The 17286-nt window shown below is 39.4% G+C and overlaps 2 protein-coding genes across 41 annotated transcripts in view; one reads left to right on the forward strand and one right to left on the reverse strand.

Annotated features, from left to right (window-relative positions):
- Pigl (phosphatidylinositol glycan anchor biosynthesis class L) overlaps nucleotides 1-14753 on the reverse strand; it is a 136000-nt gene extending 121247 nt beyond the window's left edge. For 10 of the 13 annotated variants that reach the window (XM_076869943.1, XM_076869938.1, XM_076869944.1 and 7 more), the window contains exons 1-2: nucleotides 14509-14753; nucleotides 891-993 (exon numbers count right to left, since the gene is read on the reverse strand). In XM_076869943.1, coding sequence (XP_076726058.1) covers nucleotides 891-993; nucleotides 14509-14743 — 338 coding nt within the window. In that variant the 5' untranslated portion in view covers nucleotides 14744-14753. Of the gene's footprint in view, nucleotides 1-890; nucleotides 994-3802; nucleotides 3876-14508 lie in introns of those variants that run through there. The other 3 variants (XM_076869949.1, XM_076869950.1, XM_076869951.1) reach the window with 2 other exon arrangements.
- A 1667-nt stretch (nucleotides 14754-16420) lies between these two features.
- Nucleotides 16421-17286, forward strand: part of Ncor1 (nuclear receptor corepressor 1) — a 155256-nt gene continuing 154390 nt past the window's right edge. For all 28 annotated transcript variants that reach the window (XR_013092677.1, XM_076870297.1, XM_076870295.1 and 25 more), the window contains exon 1: nucleotides 16421-16594. The gene's annotated coding sequence lies outside the window, so the exon portion shown is untranslated. The remainder of the gene's footprint in view (nucleotides 16595-17286) is intronic.

Here is a 17286-nt window from a genome sequence, read left to right on the forward strand (position 1 = left end):
AGTCAAAAAGAAAATACAAGCAACCATAAGTTGGTGGGATGGCAAATTGGTGCAACCACTCTGGAAAGCAGCATGGAAATTCCTTAGAAAACGTGGAATGGAACCACAGTTTGACTCAGCTATCCCACTCCTTGGTATATACTCAAAGGACTTAAAATCAGCATACTCCAGTGACACAGCCACATCAATGTTTACAGAAGCTCAATTCACAATACCTAAACTGTAGAACCAACCTAGATGCCCTTCAGTAGACGAATGGATAAAGAAACTGTGGTGTGTGTGTGTGTGTGTGTGTGTGTGTGTGTGTACTGTATGCTTGTCATTTGCATTTCAGTCATAGAGGGAATACAAGGCATCTGAAGATTTAGAATTGACCTTTATTTTATCACTCATGACAGTTGGGGTCTGTGACACTGTTAGTTTGGACTGCTTTAAATTATGACTCCTAGGCTGGGATATAATTTAGTGGTAGAGAGCCTGTCGAGTGTACCTTGGTATGATCCCTAACAAAACACATACACACACACATACACACTGGAATTTTACATAGCCTTAAAAGAAGAATGAAATTATGGCATTTGTGGGTAAATGGATGGATTTGGAGAATATGCTAAGCGATGTAAGCCAATCCCTAAAAACCAAAGGCCAAATGTTTTCTCTGATAAGTGAATACTGATTTATAAAGGGGGAGGGGGAAGAATGGAGAAACTCTGGATTGGGCAGAGGGGAGGGAGAGGGAGTGGGGGTGGAAAAGATGGTAGAATGAGACGGACATTATTTCACTATATACATGTGCGATTGCATGAATGGTGTGACTCTGCATCGTGCACAACCAGAGAAATGAAAAGTTGTGCTCCACTTGTGTTTAAAAAAAAAAAAAGATAAATTACCTGTTATTATCAATAATCATAACACGGGAGGTTGGAATCCCCAAAACATCACAGCTCTGCAAAAGTTCTTTCTTACGAATCTCTCCTTGATTGTAGTAATTTCCTGAGAATAACAAATATAGTAGTAGATTTCTTTAACAGTGGAGATCTGTTTATTATTCTTATTCTTTTTTTCCCTGTTTATTCTCATCCCATTTGTTCCCTATAGGATTTAAGCTACCTGAAAAATGTGTGATTATAATAAGGAGTTGAAGAAAATGTAATACTTAAGCTTGTTATAAACTATTCTTATGAGAAGACTACCAGCAGTATACTCTTTTATTTATTTATTTTTTTAATTGTAGATGGACACAATACCTTTATTTTAAAGTGGTGCTGAGGATGGAACTCAGTGCCTCATACTTGTGAGGCAAGTACTCTGCCACTGAGTCACAATCCCAGTCCCCAGCAGTACACTCTTTAAAATCATTATTTACATGCTTGTCTGTCTGTCTCTCTCACTGTATGCTTGTCATCTGCATTTCAGTCATAGAGGGAATACAAGGCATTTGAAGATTTAGAATTGACCTTTATTTAATCACTCAGTCAGTTGGAGTGTGTGACACTGTTAGTTTGGGCTGCTTTAAATTATGACTCCTGGGCTGGGGTATGATTTAGTGGTAGAGAGCCTGTCGAGTGTACTTGAGGCCCTTGGTATGATCCCTAATAAAATACACAGACACACACACACACACACACACACCAATCATCAACTATCTAACATTTATGAAAAAAGAGGGTGCTACTCCTGGGTATTATAGGAAAATGTACAGGCACCATTTGAGAAAACATCCTCTCTTGAAGTTTGGTAACCAGCACCTACAAAGTTTATATATTCTTTATTTTCCCAACATATATACTACAGTCCCTAAGAATAATCTTCCCTCTGTATATAGGACTCCTCTGCAGTCTTATAAATAATATAAAGAAATTGGTACCATTTAAATTGCACATTCACTGTAAGCAACTACCTAGTTAATATACTCCCTTAATTCAAGTTTCCAACAAATAATGACTTGTGATTTGTTCATATTACTTAACTTTCCGGGTTCAGTTTCTTTACCTCTAAAATGGCTAAGCTCATAAGGTTTTCTGGAGGGTAATTTGAGATAACGTATCAGTGTACCCAGTTGGGTACTGAGTTAGTTTTTTCTTTCCACGAACTCTTTACTTTTACTTCCTGCTTCCTCTTTGTTTCTTTCTGAATTACAATTCATCTTTATCATCCAGATCATATGTCAAATGCCTTCTTCTATTTTCCCTGGAAAGTAATCATGTCCAGTATTTTACTTCTGACTATGAATTTTTCTCCATTATCAAATTATTAATTAATCTGTAAATGTCATTGACCTTAAAAGTCATGTGATGAAACTTGTATCATCCCTAATATTCAGCATACTGCAGGTATTCATGAAGGACTTTAAGAGAAGCTCTGCTTACTACAGGTAACTCAAAGAAAAACTACCATGTGAAACCCTTCAACTTGAGTTGGGGTTACCCTAGATCTGAACTGTCTCAATAGGAGACAGTCATTACATTGTATCTGACAAAGAGACTAACACCCTAAAAAAACTGTAGAGAACAGTTTTAATTCTGGACTCTCTTCAACATACTTTTCCCCTCAGTTTTCTTTTTTTCTTTTTTCTAGCAGTACTGGGAATTCAACCCAGGGGCACCTTACCACTGAGCTACATCCCTATTTTGAGAAAGGGTTACACTAAATTGCTTAGAGCCTTGCTAAATTGCTATGGCTGACCTAGAACTTAAATCCTCCTGCCTCAGCCTCACAAATTTCTGGGATTACAGATATGTGCCACTGTGTCTGGCTAGAAAGTTTTAATTTAATGAGAAAGGGACTGAGAATCAAGGTATTATGGTCTCACAACATCTGGCTGCCTACTAGCTACATGAATTCGGAGAAATTCTTTTTTTTTAGGTTCTGGGGATTGAACCCAGGATCTTGTTTTTGAGACAGACTTTTGCACAATTACTGAGTTTGGCCTTGAACTTGTTGTGATCCTCCTTCTTAGTTTCAGAATTCCAGTACAGTTTTCCCTTGAATACCAAGTAATAAAAAAAAATGTATTTGGAAGAAAAAAGGTCCAAGTTTTTTCTCATTATAAAATGAAGGAGCTGGGAATGGTGGCAACACCTGTAATCTCTATCACTCAGGAGATTAAGGTAGGAGGATTGTGAGTTCAAAGCCAGCCTCAGCAATTTAGTGAAGCCCTAAGTAACTCCGTGAGACCCTGTCTCTTAAGTAAAATATAAAAAATGGCTGGAGATGTGGCTCAGTGGTTAAGCACCCCTGGGTTCAATCCCTGAATAAATGAATAAATAAAATAAAATGAGGGAGCTTATGCTGTGTCAAGGTCTACCCAGGATAACAAAACCATATCATATAGTAAGAGAAAATTTAATGCAAAGATTTTGATTTATCACCAATGAAAGAGTGAAGGGCTAAACAGGTACCAGTGAAGTAAACAGTAAACAGGTCAAGAGATTAGGGATAGCAAAAAGTGACTACCAAGATAAAGGAAGGAGGCAGTATTATTGAAACAGAGAGGTCTGGGCTCCCAAAGGAAGTTGAAACCAAGAGGACTTGACCCCCTTCCATTAGAATGTGTCTACATACCCTAGCTTAAGAAATCATGATTCAAAAATGAAATTAGAATTTTTAAATGGCCAAAGGATTTAACTAAACATTCTCCAAAGAAGATAACCAACAAGCATGTGAAAAGATGCTCATCATTAGTCATTAGGAACATGCATATCAAACCCACAATAACATATCACTTCATGCCCATTAGGATGACTATAGTTCTGAAAACAGAAAATTACAAGTATTGAAAAGGATATAAAGAAAGTGGAACTGGGGTTGGCGATTCAGCTCAGTAACAGAGCGCTTGCCTAGCAAGTACAGGGCCCTAAGTTATGTCCTCAGTCCTGAAAAGAAACAAAAGAAAGTGGAACCATAGTGCACCACTGGTGGGAATGTGAAATGACACAGCTGCTTTGGAAAACAGTTTGGAGATTCTTCAGAAATTTAAACAGAATTACCACATGACTGAACAATTGTACTCACAAGTATATACTCAAAAGAACTAGAAACTGGTACTGAAACATACTTGTAACACTGTTCAAAGAAACATATTCACAATAGTCAAAAAGTAGAAAAATCTAAGTGTCTACCAACAGACAAATGAAAAAACAAATTTGGTATATATATATATATATAATATTCAGCCATAAGACAAAATAAATAAAATTTTGATACTTGCTACAACACTGATGAATTAAAAAAATTATTCTAATCAACATTAAGTCAGATATAAAATGATGATTACTATACGATTTCACTTGTGTGAGGTATCTGTAACAATTAAATTCATAAGAAACAGAAAGTAGAAAATGGTAGTTGCCAGAGGCTGAGGAGAGGACAGTTATTGCTTAATGGGTTACAGTGTTTGTTTTAGATGATGAAACAGAGGTGATGGTTACACAATCTTGTGAATGTACTTACTACCACTGAATTGAACACTTAAAAATGTTTAAAATTGCAAATTTTGTTATGTATATTTTACCACAACTTTTTAAAACATTAATAAAAATATTTTCATTCAGAGTTATCACTATAAAACTTAAATTATATCTTTACAATAGATGAACAAATACAGTTAAAGGACCGTTTAAATAAAAAAAAATATATATATATACATCTATCCAGCTAAAATCAAGAAACATTGGGTCTGGAGTTGTAGCTCAGTGGTAGAGCACCTGCCTCACATGCATGAGGCCCTGGGTTCGATCCTCAGTACCACATAAAAATAAACAAATAAAAATAAAGATATTGTGTCCATCAACAACTAAAAAAAAAAAAAGAAACAAAGAAAAATATTATCATATGCTATTATCAACCAATCTAGCTATACTTGGGAGAAGTTTCACTATTTCTAAAGAAACTGCATTCATTAGTTTATGAATGCTAGTTTATGGAAATGCTAATTTTTGTTAACTTCTCTGTTTGCAGTTGGTCATTAGCAAGTCCAAACATGTGGGAAACTATATTTTTCTGAGTATGGCAGGCATTTATTTATTAGATGGAATGAGAAGTATACAGAATCAGAACAGAGTCCAGCACATCACAGTGATGTTACAGCAAGTATTTTCAATACCAAAAATGAATTAAATTTTGTTGATGATTCCCATCCTATGCTTTTTTTTTTTTTTTGAACTGAGGATTGAACCCAGGGACACTCTACCACTGAGTTACACCCTGAGACAGGGTCTGGCTAAGTTGTAAGGGTTGAAACCTCAAATTGCAATCTACTTGCCTCAGTTTCCCAAGTTACTGGAATTACAGGTCTGTGCCACAGTGCCTGGTCCATTTTAATCATTTTAAGTATACTGGTCTGTGCTACTGCACTTGGCCCCATTCTATACTTCCTTCAGATTAGTACTACTATACTTTCTTTTCCACACTTGCTTCTTTTCTTTTTACTGTTCAGAGGTTCTGTTTTACTGTTTTTTTGTCACGGTGGCATTTCTTTGTCTTTGGTCTCTGAAATGATCTCTTCCCTAATGTTTCATTAGCATTTCTTTTAGGGTTTCTCATTGTTTAATCAAATTGCCTATTTTTATAGCAAAAACCTAATGCATTACATAAATAATGAAAAGCTCTGAAAAGGGTGACATGCTCCAATTAAAAAAGCAATCAGCAAGATATCAACAATTATTATTATTTATTGAGGCAGAGTTTTGCTGTGTTACCCAGACTTGAACTCTTAGGTTCAAATGATCCTCCTGCCTCAGCCTCCTGAGAAGCTGGGACAATAGGGGTATACTACCATACCCACTGACATCAACATTTTCATATGCACTTACACAGTTGGTGAGTTTTAAATAGGGGGTATGTATAAGGTGATGTGGCATATAAATTCTAAGCTAATTATAAGAAAAAGGTAAGTAAACATATGTTTAAAAATATATATGTCTAATAAATAGCCTACAAGTTAACCTATTAGCATCAGTATTTATAAATAGTTTATAAATTGTTTTCAGTTAGACATTGGATGCCGACGTATTCTTTGGTTGGTGTGATCATATGATTAACAACTTTTAGAGAAAAGTACCTAAGTATTTAGATATATGTTAGTAAAAAAGAACCAGTGAGATAAACTTTGAGTCATATTCTGATTTTTTTTCTAACTCCCTTAAAGTAATAAAATTCATATTTTAAAGTATTACCAATTTATTCCATTTTTACTTCCCCCTCCCCATGCTGGGGATTGAATGCAAGGCTTCAAGCATTCTAGGCAAGCACTCTATCACTGAACCAAATCCCTGTTCCTTATTCCATTTTTAGCAGGATGCAATCAACACTCAAGATCATATGTTTTTAGAAATCCCAAATGTATTGGGTTAGACAGAATAGAATTGGATGAAAATAACACTTTTGAGAATGGATTTAAATATATCTAAATAAAGATTACTTTGGGGGCTGGGGTTGTAGCTCAGTGGTACAGTGCTCACCTAGCACATGAGAGGCACTTGGTTCAATTCTCAGCACCATATAAAAATAAAAGTATTGTGTGCACCCACAACTAAAAAAAGTTTTAAAAAATATTACTTTGATGAATTATTAACAATTAAAAAGCAATTATTACAAATAATCTAATACAGGGGCTGGGGTTGTGGCTCAGTACTAGAGTTTGAGAGGCACTGGGTTCAATCCTCAGCACCACATAAAAATAAACATCCAACTACAACTAAAAAATAAATAAATAAATAACTTAATACACCAGACACCATAAAGCACACCTGTAATAACAGCAGCTTCAGAGGCTAAGACAGGAAGATTGCAAAGCTAACCTCAGAAATTTAGCAAGTCCATAGTAACTTAGTGAGATCCTATCTCAAAATAAAATAGCACCCACGGGTTCAATCTCTGGTACTAAACTGAAACAAAAAAATAATTTCTTCTTTAGGAAACATGATGTATGGATACCTGGAGAAACACTCTTAGTATAGAATACCTGAATGTGAAATAAAGGTAAACGTGTTCTCCATGTATGATTGAACTAGTACAAAAGCAAAGGCTTTTTTCTAAAGGACCAAAACAATAGGTAAGTGTGAATCCTGAGAGGTATTATTGTGTTGACCCTAGGGCACTTGCGTCTTGACAATCTAAAGTTAGGGAGAAAAGCTTAGACAAAAATAAGATGTTTATACGAAAGATAGGACCTTCAAAAGGCAATTCCTTCAGAGGATGAAGTAGAAAAAAGCCCATTCTAGACAGAGATCATTGAGATACATTTCCTTGACAAGAAGAATGTTAGCAGAAGCGATACTGTATGATTTCTAAGGCAAGGTCATGAAAGACAATATGGACACCTGTAAGGAAGCCTAAGACACACAGACACTGGATATACCACAAGTGGATGTTCTGGTTGGTATCTCTAGCTAAGTCCCTAGCTGAAGGCCAGAGACTTAAGTGAATGAATCTTCAGATGATTCTAGTTTCCAGTCTTTGGTTCCTCCAATTAAGGTACTGAGCAGAGACAGTATTCTTAGTATGACACCATGAGAACAAGTATTCTTAATGTTTTAAGCCACTAAGTTTTCAGATAATTTGTTACATATATACCTGGGTTTGGATCCTAAATTTATACCACCTCTGTGGCCTGAAAAATCTCAATCTAACATTTTAGAGTCTTCTGAGGTAGGTGGCGTGTTTAGCTGCCTGGCCAAAGTAAATCATGAAAGTATTATCACAAATACAGTTCTGAGAAACATGTGTTTACTTCCATTAAAAAAAAATCACAAAATACACATAGAAATGTGTCACCCAGAATGAGTTATCAGAACAAAGAGCAGACACAAATATACAGATTATAGAAATTGGAATTATTAGATATGTGTTTTATACATTTTAAAGAAATGAGAGGTTATCAAACTATGAGAGGGTAACATAGACTATAATATTTGCAACATGAACCTCTAGACATTAGACACAGATTAAAGGACAAATTGTATAATTACCATCTCCATACATATGTAAGATCTTAAATATAAAACTGTTAACAGCCCAGAATGTTGGTAGGCACCTAAAGCCCCCCCTACTCAGGAGGCTGAGGCAAGATGATCCTCAAGTTCAAGGCCAACCTGGAAAACATGGCAGGAACCTGTCTCTTCTAAGAAAAATATTGGGGCTAGGGGTGTAGTTCAGTAGTAGAGTGCATGCTTGAAGCTCTGGGTTTAATCTCTAACACAAAAAAATGAAACTATTAGCAGACATGAAAGAAGGCCAAAATAAATGAGACATATCATAATAGATGGAAAGACTTTACAATATAAATGTCAAGTCTCCTTATATTAAGTCAGTGAAATTTCAATAAAAATGCCAGCAAAGTTTTTCCTTGAACATGACCAAGCTAATTATAAAATGTATTTAGAAGGAAAAAATGTCAAAATCAGCAAACATGCCCTGAAGCAATCTGGTCATATCAGATAACAGTGCTATAAAAGCTATAGTAATTAAGATAGGAATGTCAGACTATAGGAACAGCACATAGACCAGAAATACAAGGGAATCTGATATTTGAGTCTGCAGTTGCAATCTAGAGAGGAAATGATGGGCTGAATTGGTATTCTTGACTATAATCTTTCCTTTCAAATTTTTTCCACATTGCCATCAGAATGAGGTTTTTTTTTTTTTTGTATCAGGGATTGAACCCAGGGGCACCTTGATCACTGAGTCACATCCCCAGCCCTTTCTATTTTTTGAGACAGGGTCTCACTAAGTTGCTTAGGGCCTCCTTGCCAAATTACTGAGGCTATCTTTGAACTCTTCATCCTCCTCTTCAGCCTCCCCAGCCGCTGGGATTACAGCCTGCTCCACTACCATGCCAGACTAGAATAAGCTTGTTTGTTTATTTATTTATTTATTTATTTATTTATTAGTTGTAGATAGACAAAATACCTTTTATTTTTATTTTTTTTTTTATGTGGTGCTGAGGATCGAACATAGTGCTTGGTAGGCAAGTGCTCTATAACTGAGTTAAAACCACAGCTCCTAGAAAAAGCTTTTTTTTTGGTACTAGGGTTACTTAACCACTGAGCCACATTCCCAGACCTTTCTTGTATTTTATTTAGAGACAGGGTCCCACTGAGTTGCTTAGAGCCTCGCCAAATTTCTGAGGTAAGATGTGAAATCAAAATCATCTTTGCCTCAGTCTCCCCAGCCACTGGGATTACAGGTATGCACTACTGTGCCCAGCTAGAATAAGTTTTTTTTCTTCTTTTAATATTTTTAAATTGTAGATGACACAATATCTTTATTTATTTTTATGTGGTGCTGAGGATCGAACCCAGTAATCTCACATGTGCAAAGCAAGCGCTCTACCACTGAGCTACAGCCCCAGCCCTAGAATAAGCTTTTTAAAACAGAGAATTGATTATATTAATTCCGCATCAAAACTTGTCAGTGACGTCCTATTATTGGATGTGCATATTAGCAGGCATTTTGGTGGTTACATAAATTTGGGAAATGCTGGATTAAACAAAATTAAATATTATTATTATTTTTTTGTACCAGGGATTGAACTCAGGGGCACTTAACCACTGAGCCACATACCCAATCCTTTTTATATTTTATTTTGAGACAGGATCTTACTATGTTTCTCAGGGCCTTGCCAAGTTGCTGAGGCTGACTTTGAACCTGTGGTCTTCCTGCATGAGTCGCCCAAGCCGCTGGGATTACAGGTGTGCACCACTGTGCCCAACTAGATCTTTTTTTATTTTAATAGTAAGACTTCTCAATGATGTTTATATTCTCATAAGGACTGCAAACTTCTAAATGGGGGACAGCACATCTGGCTAAATTCCCTTAAATTGTCAGGCCAAGGTATTATTATTTTTTTTAATAGCAGAAATTCTCAGCACCACATCAAAATAAATAAACAAAATAAAGCTTAAAAATGTACACTGGGAATCAATACAGATATTTTATAACTGAAGCAATACAAGAGGCAGATTGGGTATAATGGTTTAGAACAAACAAACAAACAAAAGCTACAGAGACCTGGGTCTCTGTTGTAGCTACTCTGGTTGTTACTTAAACTCTTTGTGATTTTGTTGCTACAATTGTAAAATGGGAATAATAGTATTATCCTCTTCATAGGGTTAGTGACAGGATTAAAAGAGGCATTAGTAACAAAAAAATTATCTTTTCCCCTGCTTCTCCCTTCTCCCTAACCTGGGGATCTAGTTAGAATGAATTATTTATACAAGTTCAGGACTTACTGATGTCTTTACTACTGTCTAGAATGACTTACTCTGCATCATAGGTAACCTACTATTATTTTTAAAGACTAGCTCAAAAGAAAACCTATTTGGAGAAGCTTTCCTTAATCTAGTCTGCTCAAAGAGAATTAATGCATTTTTATATTTTCTACCCATAGTACTTTCTCCATTACATCATCATAGCTTTCATTATACTGTGTCATAAATTATCAGTGTCCTGTTTTGTACATCAGAATGTTAAGTCAGGAGTGTGAAAAATGTTCCATACATATTTTTGAATTAGTTGGGATTTAAAATATAATTTTAAAAATCCAAGATAGAAGATTTTAAAATGATAATTTAGATTCAGAGGAAATAATGAAAGACATGCCTAGTACATGTGAGGCACTGGGTTTGATCCTCAGCACTACATAAAAAATAAAAAATAAAGGCATCGTATCCATCTATAAATTAAAAATAAATAAAAATAAATTTTAAAAATGCTGGCTGCTAAGTATATGTTGACATTTTTTTCTCTTTTCTTCTTTCTTTTATGGATTGAAGCCAGGACTTTGCATAGGCTAGGAAAGTGTTCTACCCTGAGCTACATTCTCAGCCCTTTGTATTTTTTTATTTTGAGGCAGGGTCTCTCTAAGTTGTCCAGATTGGGCTGGAATTTGAGATCCTCCTGCCTCAGTGCCCCAAATAGCTGGGATTACAATTTTTATTAGGGGGTGGGGGAAACCTGGGAGGCTGCAATTAGAGAAAGGCAAATCAAAACTACTCTAAGAGTTCATCTCACTCTAGCCAGAATGGCACATAATCAAGAAAACAAAAAATAAATATTGGCGAGGATGAGGGAAAAAAGATACACTCATTCATTGCTGGTGGGACTGCAAATTGGTACAACCACTTTGGAAAGAAGTATGGAGATTCCTCAGAAAACTTGGAATGGAACCACCATTTGACCCAGCTACCCAACTCCTCGGTTTATATCTAAAGGATGGTGAGCATTTTTTCATATACTTATTGATTGACTGTATGTCTTCCTCTGAGAAGTGTCTGTTCAGGTCCTTGGCCCATTTGTTGATAGGGTTGTTTGTTATCTTATTGTTTAATTTTTTAAGTTCTTTGTATATTCTGGATATTAGGGCTCTATCTGAAGTGTGAGGAGTAAAAATTTGTTCCCAGGATGTAGGTTCCCTGTTTACCTCTCTTATTGTTTCTCTTGCTGAGAAAAAACTTTTTAGTTTCAGTAAGTCCCATTTGTTTATTCTTGTATTTAATTCTTGGGCTATGGGCATCCTATTAAGGAATTTGGAGCCCGACCCCACACTATGTAGATCGGAGCCAACTTTTTCTTCTATCAGGTGCAGAGTCTCTGGTTTGATATCTAGCTCCTTGATCCATTTTGAATTAACTTTTGTGCATGGCGAGAGAAAGGGATTCAGCTTCATTTTGTTGCATATGGATTTCCAGTTTTCCCAGCACCATTTGTTGAAGATGCTATCCTTTCTCCATTGCATGCTTTTAGCGCCTTTATCAAATATAAGAAAGTTGTAATTTTGAGGATTGGTCTCTGTGTCCTCTATTCTGTACCATTGGTCCACCTGCCTGTTTTGGTACCAGTACCATGCTGTTTTTGTTACTATTGCTCTGTAATATAGTTTGAAATCTGGTATCGCTATACCGCCTGATTCACACTTCCTGCTTAGAATAGCTTTTGCTATTCTGGGTCTTTTGTTTTTCCATATGAATTTCATGATAGCTTTATCTATTTCTACAAGAAATGCCCTTGGGATTTTGATTGGCATTGCGTTGAACCTGTAGAGAACTTTGGGTAATATTGCCATTTTGATGATGTTAGTTCTGCCTATCCATGAACAGGGTACATTTTTCCATCTTCTAAGATCTTCTTCTATCTCTCTCTTTAGGGTTCTGTAGTTTTCTTTGTATAAATCTTTCACCTCTTTTGTTAGGTTGATCCCCAAGTATTTTATTTTTTTTGAGGATATTGTGAATGGGGTAGTTTTCCTCATTTCCATTTCAGAAGTTTTGTTGTTGATGTACAGGAATGCCTTTGATTTATGCGTGTTGATTTTATATCCTGCCACTTTGCTGAATTCATTTATTAGTTCTAGTAGTTTCTTTGTAGACCCTTTTGGGTCTTCTAGGTATAGGATCATATCGTCCGCAAATAGTGATATTTTAAGTTCTTCTTTTCCTAATCAGCATATACAGTGACACAACCACATCAATGTTTATAGCAGCTCAATTCACAATAGCTAAACTGTGGAACCAAACTAGATGCCCTTCAACAGATGACTGGATAAATAAAATGTGATATAAATACAGAGTGGAATATTACTCAGCCTTAAAGAATAATGAAATTATGGCATTTTCTGGTAAATGGATGGAACTAGAGAATATAATGCTAAGTGAAATAAGCCAATCCCCTAAAACCAAAAGCTGAATCTTTTCTCCTATAAGCAGATGCTGATCCACAGTAAGCTGGGAGGGGGCAGATAGGGAAGAATGAAGGAACTTTGGATTGTGCAGAGGGGAGGGATGGGGCAGTGGGGATGGGAAAGATGGTAAAATGAGATGGACATTATTTCCCTATATACATGTATGATTACACTTCTGGTGGGATTCAGCACCACTTATAGCCAGAGGAATGAGAAATTATGCTCCAATTGTGTACTATGTGTGAAAATGCATTCTACTGCCATATATAACTAATTAGAACAAACAACAACAACAAACAAAAGCCTGGGAGGCTGGGGGTTCAGCTCAATGGTAGAGTGTTTGCCCAACATGTTTGAGGCTCTGGGTTTGAACCCCAGCAGCAAAACAAAAACAAAAACAAAAGACAGAAAATGAGGCAGGAAAAATCTGGGTTTCTGGTACTAAATTTTTATGAGCCTTTTTATAAAAATAAGAACTTTATTAAAGATCACACTGCATCTACAATATTTTGCAAATAAAATAAAGGCTTCTCTTGTAGGTCTTGAAACAAAAACTTGCCTATATTTGACTCTCATAGTTGTAGTATGAAATATAAGATTAAAAGCAAAGAAAAAAATCAGGCTGTTACTTGGAACTATTTGCAAATAATATCTTTCACATTAAGAGAGAAAAAAAGTGCTTAGATCTAAATTCTCAATAAATAATAAAGATGATTTAATCTTATTGGTAACAAACGATTAATTTCGGGGAAAAAAACTAAGAAATTTATAAAAAATATTGGTCAGTGCTAGAGAGGGTAATATAGTAAGAGAGATACTCTTCATTATTACCACTCAGAATGTAAAACTGGTATGCCTTAGGGAATTCAAATTATATGCAAAGCCTTAAAACAGTCAATTTTAGACATTGACGTCGATGAGACAGATAGAATAGGCCTACCATAAATGTTTTAACATATACTAGGTAAGTGAAAAAGAAATGTTAAGTGAAAAGAATACAATTGTATTAAATATGATTTCTGTGAAATTTGTATAGAAAGGATTGAAATAACACAACCAAATAGGAAAAGAGGTTATGAGCAACTAAAAACAACTGATTTATTGAGATATAATTTGACATACTATAAAATCCACACATTGTATACAGCTCGATTACTTCATTTACACAGCTGTGCAATTATGGCCATGATTAAGCACCATGGTTACTTTTTTTTTTTTTCCCTCAATTGATGTTTTCTGTATCAGAATACTAGCCCTATTCGTTGAATGGCTCTTTCACGGAAAGTTGGGTGGAGATGAACTCTAAAATCATCTACAAAATTACTATTTATCCGAGTCCCTCCTCCAGGTTGACACACGCAACTTTCTAGCACAATACGGATTCAACATGCAGAAGGTCCTTTGCTATTATTAGAAGCGAAATTTTAAGGACTGAACATGCACCATACAGAATAAATTGTTTTTGCTGTACTACATAGTAATATCACTGTTCTTGACCCTTCTGCAAATGAAAGGTTCCAAAATAACTAATACAGTCGCAGTTCCCAACGAAAATGCTGGCACTGAGTGGAACCAATGGTGAGAAACTCCCTTTCCTCTCCTCAATCCTGACAGCGGAGAGTGGAGTATGCAAGCTGCAGACATCCCCCAAACTCACCTGGGAGGCCAGCTGCTCCCTGTCAGCCTGGAAGGAGTTCAAAGGAAAGACCTTCGGTGTATTCATCTAGCTCCCTACAACTGAAAACCCTTCGGGGAGGAGTATATTGAGATTGACTAGTACCCAAATCCCTCACAGCCCAGGCTCCCAGCGATCACTTAAGGCCTCCTACCTGCAGAGAAGCAGAGCAGGGACATCCGGTGCTTCAGGCGTGCCAAACCTAGCACTGTGGGAGCAAAGAACATGGCTTCATCATCGGGGTGCGCGATCACTAGAAGGGTTCGGCTTCCGGATTTCAACAGGCCTGCTTGCTCCGCAGTCTTCATTCGTTCTGCAGAGTCCCAAAAGCAGAGAAAACCCCACGTTAGAACCGCCGCCAACACACAGCCGAGACACAACACTTCCATGCTGGGTAAGTGGCACTGCGCCTGTGCAATTGGGAAGGCTGCGGTTGACCCTGACTCCGGCAGGAAAACCGCACCCACTGAAATTCCGTTCCGCGTTCCGCGTTTGAGCGCATCTTTGCTTGCGACTCAAAAGTAGGATTTGTCTTCTGACACTGAAGCTTCTCAGCATACTGTGCTCTCCATCTTTATTTTTCTTTCAGGGCCGAGGACCAAACTCAGGGCAAGCGCACTGCCGCTGAACTAAATCCCCAACCTTCTTTCCATCTTTTGTACACGAAGTCTTGTGCCTGCTAGGTTTCAGAGCTGACCCGAACCCGATGCCGTCCAATTGAATACCCTTGTCCTGCCTCACAATATAATGTGTTTAAGGAAATGCATTTGAAAATAAACTTCCACATCTTCTGTTTTTTTTTCTTTTTTTTTTGGGTGGGGGGTTGGTGGGTGGAGGGTACCCAGGACTGAACCATGAGGCACTTTACTACTGAGTTACATGTCAAGGCTTTTAAATTTTTTTTTTTTTTTTATTTTCAAACAGGGTCTTGCTAAATTGTTGAGGCCGGCCTTGGACTTATGATCCTTTTGCCTTATCCTCCCCAAATCGCTGGAATTACTGGCATGTGTCACCATAACAGAAAATTCCCACGTTTTGCAAGCAGACTTCTCGCCTCTTTTTAATTCATCATTTTCTAACCCATTTCTTTTTCGGGGAGGGGAGATGGGAGGAGGATAGTATGGGTGGAGCCCAGAGGAACTTTACCACTGAAACACATCCCTAGCCCTAAACATTTGTTGTTGTTGTTTTGAAAAGGGTCTCGCTAAATTATTGTTGAGGGGCTCACTTAGTCACCCAGGCTGGCCTGGACCTTGGGATCCTCCTGCCTCAGCCTTGGGAGTCGCTGAGATTACAGGCACCAGGGGCTTTTCTAATTATATGGTTTAGCCCCGTTATCCGGATGAATGTTTTCCGAAACGGCAAAATACCTTAACTTTGCCTTCCCTTTTCAATTTTGGGATGTGAATGGTGATTTTACTAAAGGAAAAGTATGCGGTCACGGGGAACTGGCCAGTAATTTCACTAGAAGAGTCAGTGGGGGTAGTGTGCACTTCCTGAGTCTCGAGGGCCCTAACTCCTCTTCGGAGTTAGATTCAAGACCGATGTGATGGGCAAATCGGCCTCGCCGGGCATTTCGGTGAGGGCTTGGTGCTAAAGTATCGGGTAAGTCAGTCAGCGTGCCACGTGGACCTGGATTCTGTCTTTGCAGCCCCGGGCAGTGGAGGCCGTCGCCATCCTGCCGTGCAGCTGAGGAGGGGTAGCAGGACCCGAGGCACAGACGGGCGCCCTGCCCTTTCCCACGCCGGGAGGTAGCCCCCGAGCGCTCCGGAGGGGGCCGGCTCGCGGCAGGCTCCTCAGGCCGGGTGCGCCATGGCAGCAGCGTTGGGTCCCATTGGGGGCGACGCTGCCCTGGCCTATTTGTGTTTGGGGGGGACCGCTGCCGCCACACTGAGGCGAAACCAGAAGGAGTCCGGAGCTGCGCGACCCAGGAAGCTCCGCCGAAGTAAGAAAGGCGCTCCGCCAGCGGAGGGAGTCGGTCTCTAAGCCCTCCGGAAGGAGGAGGAGTCGGCGCCGGAGCCGCCTTAGCCGCGGCCGCCGGGCTGGGGGGGAGGGAGAGGGGTTGAGTCAAGATGGCGGCCAAGGTGGCGAAGCAGCAGCGGCGGCGGCGGCGGCAGCGGCTGGAGTGAGTGTCTGGCTCGCCGCGCCGAGCGAGGTCCCGGCGTAGGGCCGCGCGCCGGGGCCGCGTCCTGCTCCTCAGGCCGGGGGACGTGCCGGCTCCCACGCTCTGCCAGCTCCCGGTGAGTAGGCCCCGGCGCCCGCAGCGCCGGCCTCCGGGCCCCTTCTCGCCCCGGGGCTTCCGAGGACTCTCAGGGCACCGGCCGTAGGGGCAGCTTTTCGGCCCGGGGAAGGGCGTCGCGGGCCCCGCTAGGTCGGGACCCGTCCCACCTGCGGGCCCCTTCTCTTTGGCCGCCCAGGGGCGAGTCGGGCGCGGCCGAGGGCTCGGGCTAGGCGAGTGGAGGCTTCTGGAGTTTGGAAGAAGAATGGGCTGCGGCCGGGCCGGGCCGACCCCGACGTGTCCTGCGGGGAAGGGGCGAGTGGAGCCTGCAGGGTTGGCGGAGGGGGGACGCGATGGCCAAGGTTCCCCGGGTGGGGCCGGCGCAGGTGGCGGGCCTGGGCTCACTCTTAGGCGGAGTTAGTGGCCGTTTTGGGAGTGTGGAAGGGTTAGGGAGGGTGACAGCGTTGGACGAGTACGTGAAGGAGCCGAGTAGTTCACCTTTCTAACCTGACCACTTCGGGCTGTAATGGCGAAGGGTGGGTAATGGTGGAGCTGGCAAAGATCCGAACCGTATACCTTCCGCCGTTTATTGTTGGCGTTTTCGTGTGCCAGATGAAGGATTTGGAAAACTATAATGGAGAAATCAGCTTTAATGGAGAGGTGATTGAATTCTTCGAATTACCTAGACCAGGAGTAGTCGTGGATTAAAGGAAT

This window comes from Callospermophilus lateralis, chromosome 11 (genome assembly GCF_048772815.1).
Source record: "Callospermophilus lateralis isolate mCalLat2 chromosome 11, mCalLat2.hap1, whole genome shotgun sequence".
NCBI lineage: Eukaryota > Metazoa > Chordata > Mammalia > Rodentia > Sciuridae > Callospermophilus > Callospermophilus lateralis.